This window comes from Dama dama, chromosome 4 (genome assembly GCF_033118175.1).
Source record: "Dama dama isolate Ldn47 chromosome 4, ASM3311817v1, whole genome shotgun sequence".
NCBI classification, from domain to species: Eukaryota; Metazoa; Chordata; class Mammalia; order Artiodactyla; family Cervidae; genus Dama; species Dama dama.
The window spans coordinates 48,380,530-48,393,940 of NC_083684.1; the positions used below are offsets into that span (position 1 = coordinate 48,380,530).

The window sequence follows — 13,411 nt, forward strand, 5'->3', positions numbered from 1 at the left end:
TTCAATACAAATTTAAGAGCTCTGAAATATATAAACACCCTGTCCCTCATCAAATTGTTTCTATCACTGTGGACCCATGGTTTGCTATTTTATCCACAGGGATAATTGAGTACTGTCACTTTTTTTGACCGCACTGTGTGGCATGTGGGATCTTAGTTCCCTGACAAGTATTGAACCCATGCTTCCTGCAGTGGAAGCGTGGAGTGTTAACCACTGGACTGCCAGGGAAGTTCCAACTTATTTTAATGCTCCAACTGTCCTGGTTTGGTTAGTTGAAGCCCATTCAGTTTGGCTCCTGTGTGCCGTTGGTATGTCCCTTTTACGGTGTGAGCGTGTCCTCACTTTCTGGGCACAGTTAGATGTTCTAAGCTCATCTTTTTATATCTCAGCCCCAATTCTAGAGTAGTCCTTACTCCACAGTGCCCTGGTTATTTTTAGTGGACAATGATATCCTTCATTTTTTTTCTATGGGAAAGGGTTTTACACAGTCACAAACTCCATCTTGTACTGGTTTTCTTCACATATTTATAACTCTGCTTCAGAAATTGGAGGTGGTGTGGGATATGGGAGGGACCACTGGCCAAGAACGAGAGCTCCGCCAGGTAGAGTCCAGGCCCACGCGGGGCGTGTAGCATGTGTGTGTGTGTGTGTATAGCACATGTGCGTCGTTGACAGAGCCTCGTGTCGTTCCTGACCTACATTCTTCCGTGGTAGAATGGAAGGACTGAAGCAGATTCTGATCTCAGCCACTCTTGTGGCTGCTGTTTACACTTAGCACTTTAGGTCACCCCATGCCTGTCTGGTGATAAGCTGTAGGGATGTGGGAACCATGCCTTCTTCACACCTTTGTCCCTGTTTATGGGATGGAGTATGTACAGAGTCACTAGCCTGAGCCTCCATCCTGGGGCTGCTTTTAGGAAGGGTGACCTGTAATTGCAGAGGGGAGCTCCAGGACCACTTTGTCAGTGTGTTCCTCGCAGTCTCCCCATCGTGTGGTTGTTCAGTCACTCAGTCATGTCCAACTCTTCCACCCCATGGACTGCAGCAGGCCAGGCTTCCCTGTCCCTCACTATCTCCTGGAGTTTGCTCAAACTTGTCCATTGAGTCAGTGATGCCATCCAACCATCTCATCCTCTGTCCTCCCCTTCTCCTCTAGCCCTCAGTCCTTCCCAGCATCAGGGTCTTTTTCCAATGAGTTGGCTTTTCACATCAGGTGGCCAAAGTATTGAAGCTTCAGCCTCAACATCAGTCCTTCCAGTGAATATTCAGGGTTGATTTCCTTTAGGATTGACTGGTTTGATCTTGCTGTCCAAGTGTGGAGGTCCCCAGTTTTCAGCACCTTTTAATAAGTACGCTGTCTTCACTACCTTTCATGTTTGGACCTCTAAAGGTTCAGATAGACATTTTTAAAAAATTTGTGTTTATTTATTTTTGGCTGTGCTGGGTCTTCGTTGCTGTCCAGCGGCTTGCTCTGGTTGTAGCAGCAGGGGCTACTACTTGTTGTGGTGCCCAAGCTTCTCACGGCAGCGGCTTCTCTTGTTGCGGAGCATGGGCTCCAGGGCCTGTGGGCTTAGTAGTTGTGGGATCTTCCCAGACCAGGGATCGAACCGGTGTCCGTTGCATTGCAAGGTGGATTTCTAACCACTGGACCACCGTAGAAGCCTCAGATAGACTTTTCAAAATAGGACAGAGGTACTGTGCTAGTCCCTGCTGCCTTTTTCTGGGTCCTTTGCAACTCTGATTAATGACCTATTTCTTTGAGAGGTTTCAGCTGCTTCTACCAGTCAGTGTGGTCTACAGGTATTGAATCAGAAAAATACCACAAAATGATAATATGTGAGTGATCATTGTTTAGTTAGCAAATGTGTGGATATGGAGACCCACACACATGAGTATAAATGTTAAGTACCTGTGTATGTGCATGTGCCGTGTTCTAGAATGTGTAGCTCCTTTCATCCTTGCCTCTTCACCTCTGATTCTTATTTCACTGTTAATCCAGGGAGTAAACAAAGATGTGGATTCACAGACTGAAGGAGAGGGTGGCCGCCCATCCATGGACTTATTCAAAGCCATCTTTGCCAGCTCCTCTGATGAGAAGTCTTCATCCTCTGAGGATGAGCAGGGTGACAGTGAGGATGATCAGGAGGGTACCAGGGAGGCTGACTTCAAAAGTTCCCAAGAGACTGACTTAATTGAAGCGTCATCTGTGGCTCAAGGTAGGTCAAATATTTCAGACTTTGGAATCTGAAAAAGAAAACAATGGTGTGTATAGAGAAGCTGCTTCTTCATTCGGTATCAAATTTTAACCAGGATAATTAGCAACTGATGATGTTTTTAAGTTTCGTGTTTTTTTAAATTAAAACAAGTTTTATTTAAGTATAGTTAATTTATAATATTATGTTTTGGGTATATGACATAGTGATCCAAAAGTTTTATGGATTGTACTCCATTTAAAGGTGTTCTAAAATTTTGGCTCTGTTCCCTGTGTTGTACAGTATAACCTTGTAGCTTTTTTGGTGGTGTTGTTGTACCTTGCAGCTCACTGGATCTTAGTTCCCTGACCCGGGACCAAACCTGCACTCTTAGCAGTAAAAGTGCAGAGTTCTAACCACTGGATCACCAGGGAATACCCTGTAGCTTACTTATTTTATACATAGTAGTTTGTATCACTTAATCCCCTACCCTTCTCTTGCCCCTCTCTCCTTATCTCTCCCTACTGGTGAACACTAGACTGTTTTCTCTGTCTGTGAGTCTGTTTCTGTTTTGTTATATTCATTCATTCGTTTTATTTTTTATATTCCCATGTAAGTGATAATCTACTGTTTGTCTTTCTCTGTCGGAATTATTTCACTATGCATAATACGTTCCAGGTCCATCCATGTTGTTGTAAATGGCAAAATTTCCTTTTTTATAGCCGAATAATATTCCTGTGTGCGTGTCTGTGTGTGTGTGTGCACACGCGCACGCACATGTCTGTGTGTATGCCATATCTTCTTTATCCATTCATCTGTTGATGGACACTTAGGTAGCTTACATATCTTGGCTATTATAAAGAATGCTGCTGTGAACATTCGGGTAGATGTATCTTTTAAAAATAGAGTTGTTGTTTTTTTTTCTGGAAATATACTCAGGAGTGGGATTGCTGGATCACATGATAGTTCTATTTAGTTTTTTGAGGAATCTCTGTATTATATTTCACAGCGGCTGCAGCAGTTTACACTCCTACCAGCAATGCACAAGAATTCTTTTCTCTGCATCCTCACCAACATTTGTTATTTGTGGTCTTTTTGATGGTAGGCATTCTGACAAGTGTAAGGTGATATCTTGTGGGTTTTTTTTTTTTTTTTATCATGTTTTGATTTGCATTCCTCTGCTGATTAGTGATGTTGAACATCTTTTCATATGCCTGTTGGCCATCTGTATGTCTTCTTTGAACAATGTCTCTTCAGGTCTTGTCCTCATTTTTTAATTGGGTTGTTTACTTTAAAAATTTTTTTGATGTTGAGTTTTATGAGCTGTTTAAATATTTTGGATATTAACTCTTTATCAGTCATGTCATTTGCAAATACTTGTTCCATTCAGTTGTCTTTTCATTGTGTTGATGGTTTTCTTTGCCATGCAAAACGTTTTTAGTTTAATTAGGTCTTATTTGTTTATTTTTGCTTTCCTTAGTAGACAGATCCAAAAATATTTATATGATTTATAGAATGGCCAGTATTCTTGCCTGAAGAATCCCATGGACAGAGGAGAGCCTGGTAGGCTACAGTCGATGGGGTCACAAAGAGTAAGACATGACTGAGCGACTTTCACTCACTCTCATTCATAATCTTTTGCATTTTTAATTGAGATGGAGCAGAGTTCTTTTTTTTTCTCCTATCTGGCATAAATCTATGGTATATTTTTAGAATGGCTATGTTTGATAATATTGATTTTCCTATATGTGCTAATTGAGAAGAATTAAAAAATAGTAAAATTTTCATTAAAAAAACAACTTTCTTTTTTTCATGTGGTTGATGACAAGATGCCAGGATTAGTGGGAAACATTTGAACATAACATGTACAGGGGTTCTTCTGCTTTCTTCTCTATAGGGCAGATTGTGTGCTCTGGCTCACCTGTCAGATGGGCACTGCCTGAAACATAAGTAACACTTGATAGGTGGTATCTGTTCTCATTACAGTGAGTCTGATGCTTGGTTAGTAGCCTATTCTACCTGTTCTGTTTACTCCAGCCAGGGGTTCTGGCATAGGAAGGGAGGCCATCTGCAAGGGTGGGAGACTTTTCAGATGCTTGGGTGGGTGGACAGAATTTCCCATCTCAGTCTTAGAGTGTCCTTGTCAGTCTGTGGTGGACTTAAGTATAATTTTTAAGGGCCTTTAACCAAAAAGTTATGTAGAGATATAAGATCCTGTTTGTTCACAGGTGGCCGCAAAATGTCAGCCTATTTCTTTATTTCTTCTGTGAAAAAAGGCAACTTATTTTTTTAGTTACACAATTATATGTTACTTGAAAAGTTTAAAAATTTAGAAATGTAGAAAGCTTAAGTCTCTTAGAATCCTCCTTTCACAGAGATAACCACCAACACTTTGATAACATATTTTTCCAAACTTGCCCCATCTTTTTCTCTCTTATCTCTGAAAACCAAATCATTTCTTCTTTAAAAATGAGATTATTAATGTGAATATGATAATTTGTTCATATTCAGTTTTTCTGCTCTTTGACAATTTGAGTGATGTGCAGCCTTCTGAGCTGGGACATGGCCCTTATTTATTTCTTATTTATTCTCCTGAGATGGCCCTCCCTCAAGGATGTATTTCAACCTTTTAGGTCTCAGGTGATGTGAGTGTGTACAACACGCACCCTTGCCACCCCAGTGGTACGGTCACTGGGGCCCCTGGTTGCAGGTGTCCTTGTGTGACCGACATCCCAGCTCAAACGTCCATGAGGTCAGAGGTTCGGCCTGCGTGTTCACTCTGTATCCTCAGCATTTGGCGTGAGCTGGTTAAGTGGGGTACTGAAGAAAAGCACATGTTATCTAGTGAAAACAGACAGTTTTAGACTCAAGTACATTAATGTTTGGCATGTATATTAATTAATACTGTGATGTTTTTCAGCTAGCGAGCCAGCACCCCAGGAGCCTGCTCCATTCTTCCCGATTCAGAAGATGCAGATAGATGAAAGAGAGGAGTTCGGCCCACGGCTGCCCCCAGTCTTCTGCCCCAGTGAGTCGAGAGTGCTTTGCGTCATCCATTTGCATGGACACCAGAGTCTCCCCCTGAGATAGGATAACTCTAATCACGTCGTTCCACCGACCAACATAATTCAGCATGGGTCCGCCCAAATATATACGTTTGTTCCTCGCTTATCTGTTCTCAGTCACACTTAGAAAATCAGTGCTTCCACCTTGTACCTAAATGATAGTAGTTGCTCTTCAGTCTCAGACACCTGCAGTTTTTTTTAAAAAAAAATCTTTTTAACAGAAAGGTCCTTAGTATCTCAAATTTTATCACTTATAGACATTTTAAAAAAAATGTCCTAAATTAAAAATCGAGGACACGAAGATGGAACAGGAATTGTAGAGAGAAGGATATTGAGGCTTTTTTTTAATCCTTTGGCTAATATAGCAAAAAAGTAAATAAATAAAACTAATCCTTTCAGTAGTAAATATAGCTCATCCTCCTCCCCCAGTGTCTGTTGACAACTTCTATTTGTTGCCAGCTTAAATTGACTTCTCACATAAAATGTTTATACTGGTTTATCATCTCTTTGAAAGCTGGGTTAACACACATCTGATAACAGGGCCCAGATGTATAAATGACATAAAATTCTATTACCTACTTTATAGTTTTCTGTAGTGTCCACTTACACATATCGGTTTGGTTAATTAACCCAGACTTCAAAGAAGTGATAGAAAGCAGAGAGGAGTAAAAAGTGTGAGCTTTTGAAAAATTGTGGTGAATGTATTTCTCATCTCTAGAATTGTTCAGATCTTTAGTTTAAACTACGTGTGTCTGTACCTGAAAGCTAAGTTACTTATGACTGTTTCCCAGAATGGCCCTTGATATCCTTGTAATAGTTAATAACCTAATTTGGTCTATGAGTTATTTTCCAAAAACTAGCATTAAAAACAGTAGTTTGGGGAGGTCAAATTTGGAAATATCTGACCAAACTATAATACTAGAAAGTTGCAGATATCTGTTAACTTGGTTTGAAAAATGAACTGTATTCATGAAATATCTTGGAGCTTTTTTTTAGGTAGATGAAAGTTGATTTAATGGCTTACAGTGTTTCTACTCTAGGTAGTTTTCTGCTGGTTTGATGACTAGAAGTTCATGAAAACGTTTCGATCAGAATTTGGAGATAGAGAATTTGGGCTCATGCAACTTGTTTAGTCATTTTTAATGATCACGTACATTATGTTCTTTTGATGCTAATTTTTTAGCCTTTCCAGTTATAAGTCGAACTCATATGAAATGTGCTTTTGGAAAGGGAGGAGGCTTTCAGAGGGGCTGGCAGTTATGGCTTTGGGGTTCATATTTATGGTCCCTTCTGATCCTCTCTATGTCCCTAAGGGGATAGAGATTCTTGTTTTCCCCTTTTTTTCAGATGGGAAAACAGACTTGGGGAGCTTTAACAATGTGTCAAAGATCACAGAGCTGGTGACAGAGCCAGATGCAGATTCTGATCCGTCTTTGAGTTTACCCAAGGATGTTAAATTACAGAAAGCTTGTAGGCATTCTGGTCTGACTTTATCTTCATCTGGCAGATAAGGCTGTGGCCAAACACCAGTTGGATCAAACAGGTCTTAGGTTGAGGTTTCTGGCAGTTTCTAAATATAGAGCTACAGTGTGACACGCTAATCTGCTTGTTTACCATTGAGGTAGGGCTGGAGTTCTGCCTTAATGGTAAACATTCTATCTGCGTCATTACTGAATTCAGTAATTTAGCCTTTTTTTCCCCTTGGTGCCTCTAGTTCATGTCTTTATTACATCTGTGTTTCAGATGCACGTCAAAAACCTGAGGCACCTCTCAAAGAGAAACATAAAAAGAACAAAGAAAAACACAAGACCAAGAAAGAGCATAGACGGAAGAAAGAGAAGGTGAGTGACTTCCGGGTGTGTGGCGTCAGATGCCCCAGCCTCCAGGAGTGACCCAGGAAACCAGTCAAAGAGGGATAGGGCCACAGCAGGCCTCTCACTGACTTGACTGAGTATCAGTTAAGTGTAACCCCTTGATTTTCAAAAACACTTTGTTTTTCTTTCAGACAGAATATTTTAATTTATCCAGTGGTACTTAAATTTTTTTTAAAATTCATGAACATTAAAAAGTAGGAAATAAGGACATTTAATATCTCAGGCTTGGGAATTCCCTGGTGGTCCAGTGGTTAGGACTGAGCACTTCCACTGCAGGGACCTGGGTTCTATCCCTGCTCGGGGACCTAAGGTCCCACAGGTTATGCAGCCAAAAATACATAAATAAATATCTTAGAGTAATGGTTGAGTATTAAGTAATAAAGCAATTAATTACTAACTTTAATGAAATAATTGTTTAATTAAATAATAAAAACATTTAATATTGATTATTATTCAATATAAAAAGAAGGTATTAGTTTGAATACTTCTCAACTACTTTGTCATCACTACAAGTAGAGACTTGGGTCTGTAGCTTGTCATTTGAAGTGACGGACACTTGAAGATCACCGTTGACAGCCCTTACCTCGACATCGGTATCTTCTTTTGCATTATGGTGCAGACGTTTAATTCAGTTAACGTTAGTGCTGGGCTCCCACAGTGGTCTGGGCAGTAGGAGAACTGATTAGAAACAGCTCCCCTTTTAGCTCCCAGAAAACAGGCTTCTCAAGCATGGAAGACAAGAGAAGTTCTCCTGGAGTGAAAGGAAAGGAACGGGTGTTGACAGGTTTGAAAACCAAACTCTCTTGTTTCTCAGCGGCCTATGTGTTGTTCTCTAACCTTCTACCAGTTTTTCCTTCGTGCTTAACCACTGGACCACCAGGGAAGGCCCTTTGGTTTTGTTTTTGAATGATTCCAGCAACCAAATGCCTCATTAGCCTATAATTGTGCCGAATAAGGGACGGAAACACCCATTTGTTCTCCTTAAATTTATTTATTTACTTTTTTCAGAAAAAGAAGCACCGGAAGCACAAGCACAAAGGCAAGCAAAAGAGTAAAAGATCAGAGAAAAGCAGTAGTTCTGAGAGTACGGACAGCAGCGACAGCCAGAGTGAAGGGCCCACAGACCTGTCACCCCAGGAGCTGCTGAGACGGTAGGCAGCGCAGAGGCTGATTGGAGCCCTGCCGTGTTTGCTTAGAGGCAGATGTCGGGAGCGATAGATTTGTGTATGGGCTCAGCTTTTTAAAAAGTTAACTTTTAATTGCATAAGTAATATGTAAATATATTATTGCTGTGGAAATTCAAATCGTACAGGTAAAGCTGTGACCAGTTCCCCAAGTCTCTCTTCTCTCCACAGTCCCCTCTGTTGTCGGTTGCCTTGTGACTTTGAGACTTTTTTACACAACTACACACACACACACACACACACACACACACACACACAGGGACACACATGTTCTGTTTCACATTTTTAACATAAATCTATAGGAATGAACACTTGGAAGGAATAAATACCACCAAACTGTTGTCAAAAGTGGCTCTATCCATTTGAATTGTGAAAGTACCTTGTTGTTACATCAGCTACAGACAGCGTGGAGATGTTTGCCAGCCTCATGGGTGAAGAATGGCAGGTCATCTTCATCGCGTTTCCTGGATCAGTAACGAGGCCGAGTATCCTTTGCTTTGGGTCTCAGCGTTTGCTGTGGGCTCCTTTGTGAATAACGTGCTCCTGAACATTTCACAATGTTCTGTCCTCTGTTAAATTGTTTTTCTGGTTTTTAGGTACTGTTTTACTGATGTTTATGAATTATTATTAAAAAATTACAAAAAAATTTTTTTGGCCCACACTGCAAGGCATGCAGGTAGTATCTTAGTTCCCTGTTCAGTTCAGTTCAGCTCAGTTCAGTTGCTTAGTCGTGTCCGACTCTTTGTGACCCCATGGACTGCAGCACACCAGGCCTCGCTGTACATCACCAACTCCCAGAGCTTACTCAGACTCGTGTCCATTGAGTCGGTGATGCCATCCAACCATCTCATCCTCTGTCGTTCCCTTCTCCTCCCACCTTCAATCTTTCCCAGCATCACGGTCTTTTCAGATGAGTCACTTCTTCGCATCAGGTGGCCAAAGTATTGGAGTTTCAGCTTCAACATCAGTCTTTCCAATGAATATTGAGGAGTGATTTCCTTTAGGATGGACTGGTTGGATCTCCTTGCAGTCCAAGAGACTCTCAAGAGTCTTCTCCAACACCACAGTTCAAAAGCATCAATTCTTCAGTGCTCAGCTTTCCTTATAGTCCAACTCTCAAATCCATACACGACTACTGGAAAAACCAGAGCTTTGACTAGATGGACCTTTGTTGGCAAAGTAATGTCTCTGCTTTTTAATATGCTACCTAGGTTGGTCATAACTTTTCTTCCAAGGAGCAAGCGTCTTTTAATTTCATGGCTGCAGTCACCATCTCCAATGATTTTGGAGCCCAAAAAAATAAAGTCTGTCACTATTTCTACTGTTTCCACATCTATTTGCCATGAAGTGATGAGACCAGATGCCATGATCTTAGTTTTTTGAATGTTGAGTTTTAAGCTAGCCTTTTCACTTTCATCAAGAGGCTCTTTAGTTCTTCTTCACTTTCTGCCATAAGGGTGGTGTCATCTGCATATCTGAGGTTATTGATATTTCTCTTGGCAATCTTGATTACCGCTTGTGCTTCATCCAGTCCAGCATTTCTCATGATGTACTCTGCATATAAATTAAATAAGCAGGGTGACAGTATACAGCCTTGATGTACTCCTTTCCCGATTTGGAACCAGTCTGTTGTTCCATGTCCAGTTCTAACTGTTGCTTCTTGACCTGCATACAGATTTCTCAGGAGGCAGGTGAGGTGGTCTGGTATTAGCAAACCCGTGACCCTTGCAGTGGAAGCAGAGAATCTTAACCACTGGACCACCAGAGAAGTATCCCCCTAAGCCTTTTTTTTTTAACATTTAAAAAACTTTTTTAGAAACTAAAACATAATTCTGGATAGTCATCCTTTTTGTTCTAGAGTGTTACCTGTTGTATGACTTTTGTTGAACAGAAGCTTTAATTTTTGGTACACTCATTTTTCTAGTTCTTTTTGGTGGTGGTGGTGGTGGTGGTGGTGTGTTTTACATTTTGTTTTTTTAAGGCCTTCCCTAATATAAGATTTTGTATATGTAGGTAGACTATCCTCATGCTTTTTCAGTTTTGTTTTCATTTAGTTTATTTGAGTTGTTTTATTTTCCCTTTTTTGTGAACAGAATAGTATAGGCATCCAACTTAACTTTCTCCAGATAGATGGCCAGTTGTAAATATTAATGAGAGTGAGTAAATGAGCTGTAATTTAAAAGAACCCCTGAACCCCAGGGGCTCAGCCAATGAAGCATAAATGGAATTGAGAAAATTACTCAGGATCCCCGTCTGTTCCACTGTAGCATGTGATCCTCAGAGGAGGGGAATGGCTTGAAAGATGGTTCTGGAGGTGGTTTTGGCCCTGCCTGCATATTCTGGCTCCTCTTCCCTCCTAGCCCATAGCCCGGGGCAGCTCGACCACCCTGCTGTCCACCACAGGACTGGGTAGGGGAAGTCCAGCTGTGGGCCCAGGAAGAAGAGGGACAAAACAGGCTTCTCTTCTCTGGAGCATGGGTTCTAGGGAGCATAGGCTCAGCAGTCGTGGTTCCCAGGCTCTAGAGCACAGGCTCAGTAGTTGTGGTGTACGGGCTTAGTTGCTCCGAGGCATGTGGGATCTTCCTGGATCAGGGGTCGAACTGGTGTCCCCTGCAAGGCAGATCTTAACCACTGGACCACCAGGGAAGCCCATCCACTCCATTTTAATTACTATGGCCTTATAGTTATTTTGCTATCTGGAAATACAAGTGCCAGCCCCATGTTCTTTTTCATTTATGTCTTCCCAGTAGACAGGACAATCTCATGGTTCAAACACACAAAGATATGAGCATTTCAGTTTAATCCAGAGCCCCCTGAAGCGGCTGTGCTGTTTCACGTCTGCCTTTTCTCAGGGCACGTGCCAGTGCTGACTTGATGGGCCGGGCACTGTGAGGCACCCACATGGGTGTGGGCTCCTTTAATGCCCACACACCCTGTGACTTGCGTCCCCTCGGTTCACAGGCAGGGAAAGCAGGGCCCAGAGAGGCTGGTACCAACAGCTGATGTCATCACCCTTGACTGTTTGGGGCCACGCAATGAGTCGTTCCTGCGGGGAGGCACTTGCACACGTGGAAGCCCCTCGGTGCCCGTCCGGAGGGTGTGGTGGAGCGTGCCGAGCATGGCGGTCAGAAAACATGGGCTGCTTGCTGACTGGCATCTGAAACCTAACAATAAGAGGCCAAAAGCTACGGAATAGTGTATACAGTTGGTACTATCATCCTCACTCATTTGGATTTCCCCGTGTACACCTGTATGTACATCTTTGCAGAGAAGAGGACTGGAGGGGTTCTTACACTCCTGAGAGCACTTATCGCTGAGGCAGGGCCTGGGAGCGGGGGAAGGCAGGGGCCGAGGTGTGAAGTGTATTTAAATCTTACTCTCGTGGTTGTTAAAGGTATAGTTTCCACATCCCCTCAACCCTAAGCCTCCTAGACTCTCCACAGAGAGACAGGGGGCCTGTCCATCTTTTGTGCCTCACTCCACTCTGTATATTACCTGTCTGCATCTATCTCCTGCAAGGGGCGCTTTTTTTTCCCCATTTACTTATTTGTTTATTTGGCTGCGTTGGGTCTTAGTTGCAGCATGCGGGATCTTTTGTTGCAGCACATGGACTCTCTAGTTGTGGCACAGGGGCTTTGTTGCTCTGCAGCATGTGGGATCTTAGTTCCTGGACCCAGGGATCGAACCCACATTCCGTGCATTGCAAGGCTGGTTCTTAACCACTGGACCACCAGGGAAGTCTCTCCTGCAAGAGGCATTTTGAGGGTCACAACCACATGGGTCTTACTTGCATCCCCAGCACCTGGCTGAGGTCTCACTCTTGTCAAGGGCCCCTGTGCTTTTCTTCAGTGACGGTATGGCCTAGTTCTAGATGGCATTGCAGTCTGCCCCCTCCCGCCCCCCGCCCAACCCCATCCTCTCCCCAGGAGACACTGATCTGTGTCTTGTCCGTCTAAGTTAGCTTTGCCCATTCTGGAATTTCACAGACTTGGAATCATACAGTGGAATACCCTCTTTAGTGCACTCACATCATAAGCTCATCGTTCATGCATTCTCACTAGCTGAATTCACCTAGATCAAGGACTAAACCAGCACTCCAGAAACCCCCACTCACTTACAATCCCTACCCCTAACCCCAAAGGCAGCCATTCTGGCTTCTGTCGTCACTGACTGCTCTTGCTTGTGTTTGGGATTTATTTAAAGGACCTGTGTACTAGGAGCTCTTGCATCTGGCCTGTGAGATTCCTCCGTATTGTCCTAGTAACAACTGGTTCGTCCTCATTGCTGTGGAGTATTCCTTAATAGGATACACCGCAGAGTATTCTTCTGTCCTGTTGTTGGGGGCCTTTGGCGTTCCAGTCTGGGGCTGTAGAGCAAGGATCTAGAGTCAGGGTGACCCAGCTCTGCTTGCTGAGTTAGAGCCGCCGTGAACATTCTTGTGCGCTCAAAGCTGGGTTTAAGACTGGCAGCTCAGGAGCTTCTGGCCCCAGAGCAGGCATGTTTTTTGTTTTTTTAGTTCCTTCCCAAGGGTCATACATGAGATAGGTAAATGAAACCAGGATTAGAACTTGCTTTTATAAATGGGTCTTACTTAACATAAGAGGTGGAGTGGGTCTCTCTGTGTTTTGGGGGGAACAGAATCTTAAAGAGTGCAGATTAAATGCTGCTTTCTTTCATGGTGTGGGTCACTCTCTGTATTTTGTGCCACGTTGATTCAGGGAAAGGCCTGGCATTTTCATATTCCTCCCCCACTGAACCAGCTAGTTCTTCTGTTTGTATCTAACTCTCTCTCTTTTATTTCCTCTTCCAGGCTGAAGCGTCTTCCACTAAGGAGGCAGTAATTGAATTCTGCCCCTGCCTGTCCCAATACCAGATCTCCTCCAGGATGGAAGTTCATTGATCACTCAGTTAATACATTGTACAGATTGTATTTATATGTAAATTAATGCTGTGAAATTTTTTTTTTTTTTAAACCTTGACATTTCAAAGCCTGCCTTGGAAGTTTGCTGAAATTGATTTCTATTTTTAACTTCTGTTAGTGTCAGAGGAAGAAATTCAGACTGTACAGTTTAATTAAAATGGCATTTTTCTATCTT

The 13,411-nt window shown here is 42.5% G+C and overlaps 1 protein-coding gene across 2 annotated transcripts in view; it reads left to right on the plus strand.

The window, feature by feature from the left end:
* GPATCH1 (G-patch domain containing 1) overlaps positions 1-13,411 on the plus strand; it is a 51,495-nt gene extending 38,084 nt beyond the window's left edge. For both annotated transcript variants that reach the window (XM_061138957.1, XM_061138958.1), the window contains 5 exons: positions 2,000-2,216; positions 5,113-5,220; positions 7,001-7,098; positions 8,140-8,282; positions 13,126-13,411. In XM_061138957.1, the coding sequence (XP_060994940.1) occupies positions 2,000-2,216; positions 5,113-5,220; positions 7,001-7,098; positions 8,140-8,282; positions 13,126-13,156 (597 nt within the window). In that variant the 3' untranslated portion in view covers positions 13,157-13,411. The remainder of the gene's footprint in view (positions 1-1,999; positions 2,217-5,112; positions 5,221-7,000; positions 7,099-8,139; positions 8,283-13,125) is intronic.